The sequence below is a fragment of the Electrona antarctica genome (genome assembly GCF_951216825.1).
Source record: "Electrona antarctica genome assembly, chromosome: 6".
Taxonomy (NCBI): Eukaryota; Metazoa; Chordata; class Actinopteri; order Myctophiformes; family Myctophidae; genus Electrona; species Electrona antarctica.
The window spans coordinates 22,815,063-22,829,571 of NC_136811.1; the positions used below are offsets into that span (position 1 = coordinate 22,815,063).

Below are 14,509 nucleotides of genomic sequence, written 5' to 3' on the forward strand. Positions count from 1 at the left end.
TTCTACCATCGTATTAGAATCTGGTCTTTTGTTTTCCTTATAGAAAGGTCAAAGACCCACCTATGATGGTAATATAATGGGACATTGGCGAGATATGTTGAAGTTAATTCAGGCACTCTAGCTCACATCCATATTAAGCATCTCTAGTGTCTAGAGATTGTGCACATTTACATTACTTGCTCTCTATCTATCTCTCTCTCTCTCTCTGTCCGTCTGTCTGTCTGTCTGTCTTTCTTGGACTGACTCGATCTCTTGGTGGTTCCCTCTTTCTCTGTAATCAATGACGTGAGACTGCCTGCATCAACTGCTCCTCCTGCCTGCCCCACTGTGTGCCCAGGGTTCTCTCAACATCTGTTACTCTTCATGTCACTCCAAGTGTGAGGGAGAAAACCCGCCCAGGGCACCAATTAGCACTATTTGGAGTCGCACAAGAAACCTCTTTCTCCACCAATCATAATGAAAATAAAAAGCTGGACATTTGTTTTCCTCTCTGCTTTTTGAAGCCATCCGAGATTCCATCAGTAATTCTGGCATCTGTGTACTGTATGACTGTTGCTTAATTTATTTTATACTTACAATAAAAATGGGACATTGTGGGGTCTCTGCTCTACATGTATAGCATACAACTGAACTTGTTGTGATTTTACACTTTAATAAAAACATAGTTTGCGCACCAGTCAGTGTCGCCCACAGAAAAGTTGCAGTTTGAGCTTGTAGATCAGATATTTTCAGTAAGTATAAATCGGGTGTGTATTCTCGTTGAGTCGTATGTGAACTATGTGCCACGCCTGTCTGTTTAGTGTTTACCTCTGCCCTCCCGTGGGAACGGCGGTTAGCGTAGCTCAGTAGGATTCAGCAGCACTACAGTGCAGATCCGCCCGTATCGCCTGCATTCTTTCTTTGTGAGGTATCGCACACACATTGTTTTCCAGCTTACCTTAGCATTCTTTACATTGGAGCGTTTGCCTTTTCTCCCAGGAGCTTCTGAGGTTACACTGGGTCAGTAGTTGACACACAAATGCTGTTAAAACGGGATGAAAGAGGGCTGGACGATATTGGAAAACATTTTCATTGTGATATATGTTTTGTAGTGTATATATATATATTGCAACATAAAAAAGCAGTAGTGAATATATAATTTCACCAGATATATGCAGATCTGTGGGGCCGCCCTAGTGTAGCGGTTGGAGCATATGCCTTTCATGCGGAAGTTTGTAGGTTCGCACCCTGCCTGGGGTGGACGTCCGCAAGGGAATGTGGTCGCAGTGGCTTCCTAACGCCACATCAAATGGGTTCAGATCTGAGCCAAGTCTCCTGAGGAGGCACGTCTGAAGCCTATCCTGGACAGAAGTCTCCAAACGCAAAAACAAACAATCAGATACATGCATGTTTAAACAATAGCTCCCTTTGGAGGAAAAAAAGGGGGAAAAACAGGAGATGCAGTCAACATATTCATATATTTTTGAATGTGGTCCCCTTTGAAAAATGTTGTACATTCCTCCTGTAGAGTATTATTACCATGTGAAGTTTGTGAACCAGTTACCAACAAAGTGTTTCAGCTCTTCTACATCTATAGGCTATAATAGTCTACTCTGTCACCTAATTCTGATTCTGGTATGTGTGGTATGGTGGTATGTGTTTTTTGGTGCGTTCGGGACTGAATGCTAATATGGTTGTCTTTGGTATGGAATTCAAATGTTAAGCCAGGCTGTCCTGTCTATCCCGTTTGTTTGGTGAAGGTTACTGCTAAAGGTTCAAACGCCTAACTGTCACATCTTCTGACAGCCCAGCCGCTGTGCGTGCGTGCATGCGTGTGTGTCTTACACACATGTTACTGCAGGGAATAGAGTCATCAGCACATTGAGAAACATGTCATCTCTACAGCTTTGAAAGCATCTTGATGCTGTCTGAGTTTAGCTTTCTTGTTTTTGTTTGCAAACAAAAGTACACTCAGGATATACATGTAGCACTTTAGTCAAGAGCATACAGGGACAATGTGTGATTCAAGCAATCTCCAATATATAAAACGTTTGTGGCGTTAACCCGACAGCGATAATTTGAAACTCTTGTCTGCATGACACACTTACAGTATATGCCCAATTTTGTGTGCTGCTCATTTCGTTGAATACCATCGGAATTGTGATCGTTTTGACACATGACTCAGGGACCGGGTAGGACAGCCGTTTTCTATAAAGAGTAGTAGAATAATAGCAGCAGGTCTGAAGGGGCTGCCTGGGACATTTCTGCAGCTGTCAATCGCAGAGCCCCTTGTGTCGCCTGTGCGTCGCCTGTGCGTCTGCCTGTGACAAGGCCTGTTGTGTCACTAAGTAAGTGTGTTCCCATGTGTTTAACCACAGTGTTGATTTCATCGGAAATGTCACTATGACGACAAATGTTCGACTACCTTTTTTAACTGACAAACTAAATAAAAATGAAAATTAAATTAGCCATGATGACTAATAATATGACTAAAAAGTGTTTTGTCTAGTTTAAGTTTGTACCGTGTTGGTGTCAGGCGTGGGACCCCCTCCGCCCAGATTAAGCACACACAGCGTGTGGAATTAACTTCTCATACCAACCTTAATATCTATTTATTTGTCGTTATACAAGTAGCCTAGACTGTGTGTGTGTGTGGTGTGCGCGGTGTGCGCAGGCCATAATAATTAGGAGAGAGAGAGGATGAGAGTACGGTGCGCAGGGGAGAGATGTATAAGGAGAAATGTTTGATTAAGACAATGTGCACGTTGTTTGTTAAAAGTCTTTACCAGATTTTTGTGTGCTAACTGTGCTTGTGTGTTATGGAGCGGACAGCGGAGCTTGCTGCTACGCTGCATGTCAATGACTATAAACATCGGATTAAATAAAAACAGGCATCGGCGCCCAAAATGACCGATACATCGGTGCGACCGATGTATCTGGGCTCTACAAATGTCCGCTAAATCTTGTCCCAACACGTCTCAAAGTTTGCCATTGACAATGAACGGAGAAATTAGGTCAAAATTCCACTAAATATCACATAAATTAAACATCAAAACATTAAACGCCATTGACATTGAAGGGAAAATGTATGTCATATGTAAACGAGCAAATCAGCTAACCAATCACAGGCAACAGGCATTCTGATTGGCCAATATGAGATGATGCATGATGATGTATGATTATAAGAGCTGTGAATTTTGGGGGCACACTTGGGCTAAAAATGGCACCCCACCCACATGCATATGCCGATTTGCTCAGACACACATGACGAAAATTCTACATCCATCGTCAATGACATTTAATGTTTGTGTTCAGACAGAATCCACACCATAGCTGTTTATAGGAGGGGCTAGTGCCCCTCAAAAAATAATAATACAAAAAAAATCACAAGTTTTCTGTTCAAGTGACCCCCTTTCCACCGGTTGGGATTTGGCAACTGGTTCAGTTCAGAACCAGTTTTCAGTCCATGAGCCAGACCTCCAAAATTGGAACATTAATTATTAATTGAGTGGGCAAAACCATACCTATATTATTATTATTTTTTTATAGGATCAATACAAGTAAATTAATGTGATAAGCCTTCCACAGTAGTAGCTTTTTCATAATTTGCATATTTAAAAATGTAAGATTTGTAATACAATAAATCATTGTCTTTGTGTAAGTAATCAACTGGGGAAGTTTCATGGCGATAACAATTTCATTATACCGTAGGTATAATGAAATGTTCCAATTTTGGAGCTCTGGCTCATGGACTAAGAATCAAAAAGAACTGAACCGGTGTCCGGTTCCCAACCGGTGGAAAAAGGGCCAGTGAGAAGCCCAGGTGATGTGAGCTTGTATATCTGCTATTCTTTAATATCCAGCACAAAAATGTCAGGGCGCAAACACCTAGACCAGTGGTTCCCAATTTTTGAGTAGTGCAAACCACTCCAACAACCAGCTTTGTCTGTATGTGTGTCCCTGTACGTGGCCCCACGCACGGGTGAATATGGTTGCTATGGTTAGTGTGTGACGTCACTGCACCACTCAGTTCACACAGGTGTGATTTTTTTTTTTAGATTAAGAAGACTCAAAAGAGATCTGTCCAGGACCCAAACTAGTAAAAATAGCACATCTACAGGCTCGCACTGCGCTGTGAGCTTGTAGATCTGCACTACTTTTTTCCACTACTTCTTAAACATTTATTTTTTATTTATTTATGGAAATTATTTTATTTATGAAATACTTAATTGATGGAAAGTTTATTTTTTTTATTTTTTACTTACTAAAGCAGATGTTTACCAAAATGGGTTCCGACTCCCGACCCACTGTTTGAGAAACGGTGACCTAGAAGACGGCATACGGCTACACTGCAGCTAGCTGAAGGACAATGTACCGCATCATCACCAGAGGCTAATAAGAGCGTCTCATGACAATGCGACTGATGCAGGATATGTGCGTGTGTCCTGGGCTGTCCCTGTACCTGAAACTGGGTCAGCTACTTCTGGAAAATGTCTTTTCTTTTGATGATGGTGGTGGTGGTTGGAACATGTGTGTTATGTTCCTTTGGTTGTCATAAGGACAACCATGGCGTGTGTCATAGCACAAACACGCGCATGGCGCATGCACACACTGGTGATTGGGTAGTTCTCAAACCTTTTCGTGCCAAGGAGGACCCCCCCCAATGATATGTATTTGACTGTGGATCCTCATCTGGAAATGTTTTGTGCCAACGACTCCCAGAAGAGAAGATTTGTGTTTAAAAAAAATAATCTAATGTATTCAAAATGTTTAAAACACCTTCAAGGTTCTTTAAAAAATGTTCTAAAATAGCAGATGCACTGTAAGCCTGTATATCTTCTATTTTTGAGAACCACTGTTATAAACCACTCTTCTAAGAGTTTTATGAAAAAAAGAAAAGAGAAAAAAATATATATATATACTGTATATGTGTTGCTATATCTATAGATAAAATCTAAAATGACAGCCGCTTTCCCGGTTTTAATTAATTGTGTGTGTGTGTGTGTGTGTGTGTGTGTGTGTGTGTGTGTGTGTGTGTGTGTGTGTGTGTGTGTGTGTGTGTGTGTGTGTGTGTGTGTGTGTGTGTGTGTGTGTGTGTGTGTGTGTGTGTGTGTGTGTGTGTGTGTGTGTGTGTGTGTGTGTGTGTGTGTGTGTGTGTGTGTGTGTGTGTGTGTGTGTGTGTGTGTGTGTGTGTGTGTGTGTGTGTGTGTGTGTGTGTGTGTGTGTGTGTTGGGCTCTCACACTGATCAGTCACAAGAAGCAGCTCACTAAACACAAATCCTCGAATAAGTAGCTGTCTATGGTAGAGTCTGAATAAATCAATACCTGGTGGAATACATGCTGTGCATACTTCATGTGAATTCAGCTGAAATCTGTTCAGCAATATCTGAATGGTGAATGTGGTCTTGTTAAACTCAAAACACCATGGGTTTGGCTGATATAACAAGGTTATACTCCCATATCCAAATTCCAAAAATCATTCAGCCGAAAGAGTGAAACGTGCGCACGTGCACACACCCACAAAAGCACACACCTCAGCCCCCTGCCTCTGTGTGAGAGCTGAGGCATCGTTTGATCCATGTTTGTCGACACATTTGAGGACTAATTGCTAAGCTGATGTCTTGCTGAGAGATAACCTTTCACTACTCACAGGCCTGTTAATTTATCAGCAGGAGAGGAGATGGGAAACTATTTGTTAGAATAATGCCTATGGCCATATGTGGTCTGAACAACAAGGTACAACCGGGCTACATGATCATTTCTGAATTCAACATACACATTGATGGTTGTTGCCTACTTGCTTATCTTTAGTAGCTAAATGTTGCTGATGTATTTCCATTTCTCCTGGCTCTGAGCCTGCTTTCAGGCCATCTGGACAATACAGGAATGATGCTTTAACCTGCTGCTACTTGACCTACATTTTAGTATTTGTAAGGCGATTGTGCTCTTGTAAAGCATTGTAGGACTGCACTCTGCTGCATGCCATGGCAAGCTGAGATTGTTGTTTGTATTACCGTGTTGCCTTTTTTTTTTTTACCTCATCGCAGGGGCAGTGTCTCATGCTGAAAATATCTGATCTGCAAGCTCACACCGCATTGTGATGCGACAAAGTATACAGTATAAATCAGGCTAATGGTTCCTATATGAAAATGATTCTGAGGCACTTTTCCTTCATAACATTGGACCTCAGCATGATCACTGTTGGGACTGGGGAGAGGAGAGGACTGGGGAGAGGAGAGGCACCTCAGCATGATCACTGTTGGGACTGGGGAGAGGAGAGGCACCTCAGCATGATCACTGTTGGGACTGGGGAGAGGAGAGGCACTTAGGGAGCTGGAACAGGGCTCGGAATGGCACTGTGTGGAGTTTTGGGTTCCTACTGTGGACTTGTGGAGGCCCGGCAACACTGCTGGGCCTTACAGTACGTTTTAACAGCGGGCGACAGCCAGACAAATTTTCCGGAAGTGCATTATTTGTCTATGGGACCCGGCAACTACCGGCAGGCGAACGGCCGATAGTCAAAAAGATAAAAATAATTCATCTTTTTGGGCGATACTGGGCGATTAGGCGATGTGTCGGCCGATGCTCAACCGCTGTTAAAACGTACTGTTAGTGTAAGTCCAGGTGTCTCGTTTTTTTCTGGGTGTTTGGAAAATTGTGTGGAACAAAGTTAATTGCTCAATTAGAATGCAGACAGACACTAAGCTGCTGCTCAGAAAGTTTCAGGAATGGCACAAAGGCTTAGTCTTTTGGACATTGGATAGATTCCGCGGGGGAACACTTAAATTATAGTTTTACATGAAGAGGTAATGTAAGCTAAATGAAGTGGAACTAGTAGCAAAAAAAATAAAAAGCTACAATATGTTGTGGTTTCAGTTGATGTTATCGATTAGCGGCTGCAGACCTACTTTGGTCTTAACCATGGGCAGAGTTGCTGCAGTGGAAAAAGTCCTTATCAGGCTATTCTGGAGAAGAGTGCTCATTAGTTTTTCCTATTTGGCATGTTTTTCTGTGCTCCATCACAGCTCCACTCTGCCAGGTCCCATTAAGCATCTCAGGCCATCATCTTAATTAGAAAGTTACATCAAATCTTCACCCTGGTAATTAATTAAGAGCTGCCAATATTTGGCTAGGAGTAGTTTCTTTCTTTTTTCTTTTTTCCCCCAGTCTGAAAGGGTATGTATTCCGTTTCAGCTTTCAGTTTAAGCTGTAGACTGATGATGTCAATGATTATTCAAATGAATTCCCAAGGAGCAGAGTGCACCCAAGCGAGTTAGTTTTATATGAGGAGCGTCTGACTCAATGTTTGGATTTTATATGTACACAGTGTTTGTGTGCGCTCCGCTACGATGAGGACCGCATGCTAGATAGCATTTGTTTACTTTTCCAACCCAACTCCATGCTGGAGGGAGGCTTTGTCTCACCTACAGTTGGAGGCCATCGATATTGTCCTTTTCTTTTTGCTGAGGTTTGCGTGATATGCGCAAAAGTTAACCCATTCTGGGCGGGAACCCCTTTTGGTGTTTTAAACATTGTTATAATTTAGCTATTGAAAAATAGCAGATCTACAAGCTCATAGCGCGCCACCGAGTGGCGTGCTACGAGCTTGTAGGTCTGCTATTTTTGAAAAATCGTGAAAATATTTATTTCAGAAAACTGGAGGATTTAGAAGGATTTTTTTAAATTTTGAGGTCAGGCCTAAATGGGTCAAATGATAAGGGACAATATCGGTGGCACCCAACTGTACCATCCGTTGGTTCTCTCTCCGTCTGTCTCCTTATGCGTTGGATTGTGTACCGTCTGCATGGCTCACTGCTTCTGCACGCTGACACTTTAGCTTCACAATGTACTAGTGTACACAGATGTACGCAGATGCATGCACGTGAATAAACACACATAAATCACAGATGTGTCTGCCCATTTTATGTACACAAATACAGGGGCACACGCATGCATTTAAACGATGCAGGTCTAACGCACGCGCACGCGCACGCGCACGCGCACGCGCACGCGCACACACACACACACACACACACACACACACACACACACACACACACACACACACACACACACACACACACACACACACACACACACACAATTCAAAGGGCTTTATTGGCATGAGAAAACATACGTTTACATTGCCAAAGCACAATACAGCAATACAATCAAAACAAAAATGATGTACATTTGAAAGTCAGAATCTTCAATACACACACACACACACACACACACACACACACACACACCTATTCCTGCATATTACCTGGATTCCTCCTGTGAGAAGACAGATATGACAGCCAGGACAGGCTTGTTAATGTGCCCAGTGGTGACTGAGGAGAGTTCTCTCTCTGAAAGCACTTCTCTCACACAGACACAGCCCCTTGGGTCACTGTCACTCACTGTGTATGTGTGTCTCTTTCTGTCTCTTGTCAGCTCTGTATCTTTCTTTCTTTTTCTATTCTTTTTCTATATAATTATCAAATCAAATCTATCTATAAGGCACATTTAAAAACGACTGTCATCAACCAAAGTGCTGTACAAGTCAAAAAACATATAGCATCAACTACAATCAAATAAGATCAATACATCAATATCAAGCGGGTACATATGGATATAATAAGACGTGTATGTTGGAGTCACAGTTATGAGTTCAGAAGTCTCATGGCCTGAGGATAGAAGCTATCCCTGAACCTGCTGGATCTCGGAGCTCTGCTGCCCCTGCGGCCTCTGGCATGATGCCTCCTGGGTATCTGTACTAGTGGAGATACTGAATTATAACCATGCTTAATGTCTTTCCTTTTCTGTCTCTTTTTTTGTCTCAGATATCTGGAGTCTGGGAGTGATACTGTTCATGTTGGTATGTGGCCAGCCACCCTTCCAGGAGGCCAATGACAGCGAGACCCTGACTATGATTATGGATTGTAAATACACCGTACCTGACCACGTCTCCAATGCCTGCAAAGAGTAAGTTTCTCTAATCTCTTCCGCTCTCCATTGCACACACCCTGACACACATTCTACATTGACATTAAAGTGTCTATGCTATAGCCTAGCTAAAGGCTACCAGTGAGTACTGGTACGCAGTCTATTATGCTGCATAATGCCACTGACCCTCTGAATGTCTCTTTTACACTATTTTGATCTCTCTCTTGCCTTCTACCTGTCTCTGTAGCTCTAATACAGCACAACGCACTCTGTGCCCTCTCTGCTCTCCTATAGTCAACATATGTGGTCTGGAGAACAGCCAGATTTTGAGCAGCAGAGATATAATATTAACAATCACACCCGTGTGAAGTGAGGGGCGCTCTAATCATCGTATATCATCGTGCATGATGATGATCATCAAGAATGGTGGTCCTTTATTGGTCCTTTAATGGTCGGATCCATTCCAAATTGCCACGGGTCTCGTTTGGATCGTCTGAAATGCACAGCTCACAGCTAGAAGGTCCTGGGTTCGATGTGGGTGCTGGCGGCGTGTTTCCTCCTCCGTGTCATCAGTTCCCATACCCGAGGCGGGGTTGGCGAAAGGGCCTTTCTGTGGGCCTTTCTGTGTGGAGTTTGCATGTTCTCCCCGTGTCCAGCTAACCCTAACCCTCACAAAAAAACATGCAGTAATCCTGGTCTCTAAACTGCATCCCCCTGGCCAGCTGGGGCACCTGATGGAGGGGAAAATAACTGGTTGGAATAACATCCAACCAGGGAAACTCTTCCCTGTCAGGTGTAAAAGGAGAAACTTGGACACTCAGGCATGAAGGAAGCATGAGTTCAAGTCCGTTGCTCTCTCCATGTCCCCCATACGTATATGGGGACTAGGTTGGCGGAGGGTGTGTACAGCCCAGGATCACATTAGATAATTGACACAGGGGTGATAAATGGGTTATAAAATTGTGGGATAAAAAATATTGAATAGAAAACAAAACAACAAAAGATCCCATGTTCATCAGAATAAAGACATTTTCTTTTAGTTATCCAATGGGATTTGAACAGGTTTCATTTTCAGCTGAGCATCTGACAGAAGCAGAGCTACAATTACCGTACTTGAGAAAGCCCATTCTCGCTGACCATGGATGTATTTCTGGACACAAATAGACTTTTAACTCCTCTCATTCAGAGGAGAGATACATTGAACTGAAGCGTTAAGCAAAGATTACATTGAATGTGATGGGATTCATTTCAAAACAGAAAGATATTTGAGCATCACTGGGTTGTCTTATATTTTTTGCCATTTCACTCCTGAACGCACTGGAAATGCACCAATATCCCTGTTCATGATTCTCACACCTGCTTCCCCTGGTGTCTTGCAATTCGCTCAGTATTTGTTATCAGAGAGAGACTGTTCACCGTCCTAGGTTTAATCAACAATCTCTACATGCAGCGTAACTCAGTGCTTTATTTAGCCTACGTATCTGTGATAGGAACGAGAGACATGCAAGGTGTGATGAGGGTACTGATAGGATAAATTAAAGATGCCTATGGCTATGGGGGTGTCACATGTGCAAGTGATTATAAAGCTTCATTCACTTCACAGTTGGTGTGAAGTGGTTTGTACTGTTGAAAGCAATGTACAAACCTCGAGCCACACGCACAATCCCGCTCCCTCAGGTCCAGCTATGCCGGCCTCCTTGTGATCCCCAAGAAGATCAGGCTCAAAACCTGGGGCGACAGGGCCTTCTTTGTGGCCGCCCCTACCCTCTGGAATGTCCTCCCCAAACACATCTGAAATGCCCCCTCACTCCCCAACTTCAAAACCGCACTGAAAACCCACCTGTTCAGAATAGCATTCCCTAGCTGATGTGTTTTTAACTTTTTATTGGTTTTTATTCTTATATTACTCGTTTTTTCTAATAAAGTTGTCCTTTTCTTATGTTTCCCCCCCGGCCCCCACACATGTAAAGCGTCTTTGGGTATTAAGATAAGCGCTATATACTAGGAAGGATTCTGACTCCCGTACTCCAAGGCTTTGTTAGTACAAACTAATATCACATACGTAATACTAACTGATACCACACAATTCATCCACCATACAGCTCCCTCCTGGTCTTGAATGGAGGGTATTTCAAGCTCATTGTCTGCAGCTCCTGTGTGATTTTCCAGTGGTCGTTGATGAAGTGAAACCGTAGAGCAGAACACAATACCAGAGTTTAGGTAATCCAAAGGAGCTGTTAATCCCTTCTTCAGTTGGCCGACAGGAGGAGGACAAACAACAAGTGGTTGTTGTTTTCCCCCCACTGGTTTAGTAGGCATGCTAACACTTGTTGAGATGGTCTTTATGATGTAATGAAACCAGAAAGCTGGAATGTACCTGCCGTCAAGGATTGGTTATAAAATTACAAAAGAATTAAAGATGTTTAGAGCTACTAGAGGCGGGGCTCTAATGATGGACCCTTATCCAGTAATGGTTGAGAATCACTGCTCTAACACCACACAAAATGTCCAGTTTGCACGCAAAGGGTTTTGGTTGGATTGCCATCATACTTGCTGAACATGTCCACTAACGGTCGGCAACCCAAGATGTTAAGTCATTTTCGACCAAAAATAAATTCTAAATCTATCTGGAGCCCCAAAAACATGTACTCATTATAATGTGGCTTGCCAAGCTTTATTATCTCCCGGGTTGCAACGAAACTAGCAGCAGTGGAGTTTGAAGATGTGATCCACTTTTTAAAAGATTGTTTGCTCTCTTCTACTTTCTTCAGCAGTTCTGCGACAGCACTCTCTCATTCCCAGCTGGGTGGTCAGCTGCAAATTTAGCATGCTTTCCCTGGAAATGTCTTTCAACGTTACTTTTTTTGTTATTTGATAGGCTTCTCACTGCAGATTAAACATACAGGCAGTCAATCTGCATTGGCTGTGAAGGCAAAAGCCTCTGTCCACGAACTGTTAAATCCTCTGTTTTCGTCGGCTATCTTTCTTTTTCTCCCTGTAGAAGCCATAGTAGCGTAGCAGGTAGCAGCCTCTCACACCCACCGGTTTGTTTATTATAGACACCTGGCTGGTGCGGCGCTGAGTGTGGCGCATGCTATGACGCAAATTAGTTGACATGTGTTGAAACTTAATATTTATTCTACCCATTTTTACAAAATTGGAAAACGTAAGAAACGCTTGGCCTCCTACAGAAACCAAAAATAAAAATATGAAAAAATAAACATTATACATTTTCATCGATTGTTTTGTAATGCTACAGGGAGCCACTAGAGCCGTCTGTTGCAGACCCCTGCACTAATCCAATAGCCAATACGCCATGAAAAAAATATTTTAGTCAGCGGTCTATATTGCCATCCGTCATCGGCTCGGGCTCTAGACCAGGGTTATAGGGCTGCTCTCTTCCTCTAAATTCAGCTTTCTCTTTCCTCTTCGCACATCCCTCATCCTCCCCCTGTACCATCTTGATTGATTCTATGGACAGATGGGACAGATAGCGAGGACAGATCAACAGTGTGGCCACTACTAGAACACATGTTGTCTCCTCTGTGCCTCACTTCTGGCTAATTGGAGCTGGAACAGTTGAGGGCTGTCTGCGTGCGTGCGTGCGTGCGTGCGTGCGTGCGTGCGTGCGTGCGTGCGTGCGTGCGTGCGTGTTGGCAAAGCCTGGTTTGTGTGATATTGAGCGACTGGAAAAAGACATGACTGGTAAAGATGAGAGAGGGAAGGAATGAGAACAGAGGAGAGTACAATAAGAGAAATGCATGAAGCTTTGTTTTCTCTCTGCTTCTGTTGTCCTTCCTTCATGTCTATGTCTAATATTCTCTCATTTGCCCATTTTACATTTTTACTTTGCAAACATTCTCTTCTGGGACAAAAACAATTGTCTGCATTATGAGAGATGTATTTCAAGTTGTCACAAAATGTAATTGTATTATTCCTTCCTAGATCACAAATACCTTTCTCCTTTTTTTCTTTCCCTCAAATTTATAATGGCTCAAAAATATTGCGAAGCCTTGAAATTACTTGAAATTACCTCATCATTGCACATTTATTGCATACATTGAATGTCAAAGTTCTTGTTCTTGTTTTTATAGAAATGCAGTCCACTGAAGACCTCTGAACTTAATGCATCTACCTGTACATCTCTTTAGACATTAGAACTTTTATTAAACGTGAGTTAACCTCAGTTAACCCACGTTTAGGTTCTGTTGAAGTGTATCTTTAAGAGAAACTGGTTCTTCCATTATAAACCACCTTTGCCCTGACGTGTGTGTGTGTGTGTGTGTGTGTGTGTGTGTGTGTGTGTGTGTGTGTGTGTGTGTGTGTGTGTGTGTGTGTGTGTGTGTGTGTGTGTGTGTGTGTGTGTGTGTGTGTGTGTGTGTGTGTGTGTGTGTGTGTGTGTGTGTGTGTGTGTGTGTGTGTGTGAAATGACACAGAAGCAGGTTTGACATTTAAAGATAATATCTGAGTGGGTGATAATATTAGTGGGTGTTCAATGAAGATGGGTTGTATGTATGGTGGCTCTGCTGGTCCCCTGTTGACTTATACGCAGATGCTGAAGCTGGGCGAGGTAGACTGTTCATGAACTGTGCATGAACCTTCTCTGTGTTATAACCTGCCCTTTGACAGAGTGGGAAACAGAGATGCCAACGTGTCATAGCGTGAGTAACTGCCATGCGCTGCCCCTTGAACTTACTTCCCCTGTCTTAGCTGTGCCTGCGGCCTCCACTCTGTTTTACTGCAGTGGTCTGTGGGTCTGTGGGCTCATGCCTGGGGTGGGCACCTGGGCTGCACTATCCCTGGGTCGGTGGGCTCATGCCTGGGGTGGGCACCTGGGCTGCACTATCCCATCCAGTGTCAATAGTCCAATGGCGTGGCCATTGAAAACCCATTGGAAGAACATGCAGGACAGGGACCTACTAGAGAGCATTCACAGAATAGTTGAATATATCGAAACCAGTATTCGAACCCGTACATCAAAGTCGATAATTTGCTGATATTTGTAATATATATTTTTAGCAGTGGCTTTTCTACAGCAGACATACAGCTGTGAGCTCTGACATTGCTGCGGTCTTGCCTTAAGAATGACTGGTTCGGCCCAGGCGGTGGCGTAACCGTCTGGGCACCCGGTAATCCAGTCGCAGTGTGCCGCGGGTTCGACTCCCGAGCCCGACACGGCCTTTACTGCATGTCTTCCCCCATCTCTCTCCCGTTTCCTGTCAGCCTACTGTCTGTCCCTTCAAAAACCAATAAAAGGCGTAAGCCGCAAAAAAAATATCTTTAAAAAAAAAAAAGAATGACTGGTTCAAACCACATTTGTTGTAAGAAGCAGCAGGGCTTTTAGACTCTTAGTCTTGTTTTTTTATTCCAAGTCAATTTGACATTAGCCTTGATTTGATATAAATTTGGTCTTTAGTCTCAATGTATTGAAGCCAGTGTGGGTTTAATCCTCGGTAGCATAAAAAAGAACCTTGTAAAGAACCCAAACACGTTTTTCACTGAACTATTATACATTCTGGGTGACATTGTTATTGTGGTCATATTGTGAAACATATGTTTTAAGTCGATATCCCTTTATTTTGTGATTTGAGCCAAATAC

General features: G+C 43.0%; 1 protein-coding gene across 1 annotated transcript in view; it reads left to right on the top strand.

The window, feature by feature from the left end:
* The window catches only part of snrka (SNF related kinase a), a 61,479-nt gene that overhangs the window by 20,833 nt on the left and 26,137 nt on the right, over positions 1 to 14,509 (top strand). The window contains exon 3 of the mRNA XM_079503503.1: positions 8,808 to 8,949. Within this exon, the coding sequence (XP_079359629.1) occupies positions 8,808 to 8,949 (142 nt within the window). The remainder of the gene's footprint in view (positions 1 to 8,807; positions 8,950 to 14,509) is intronic.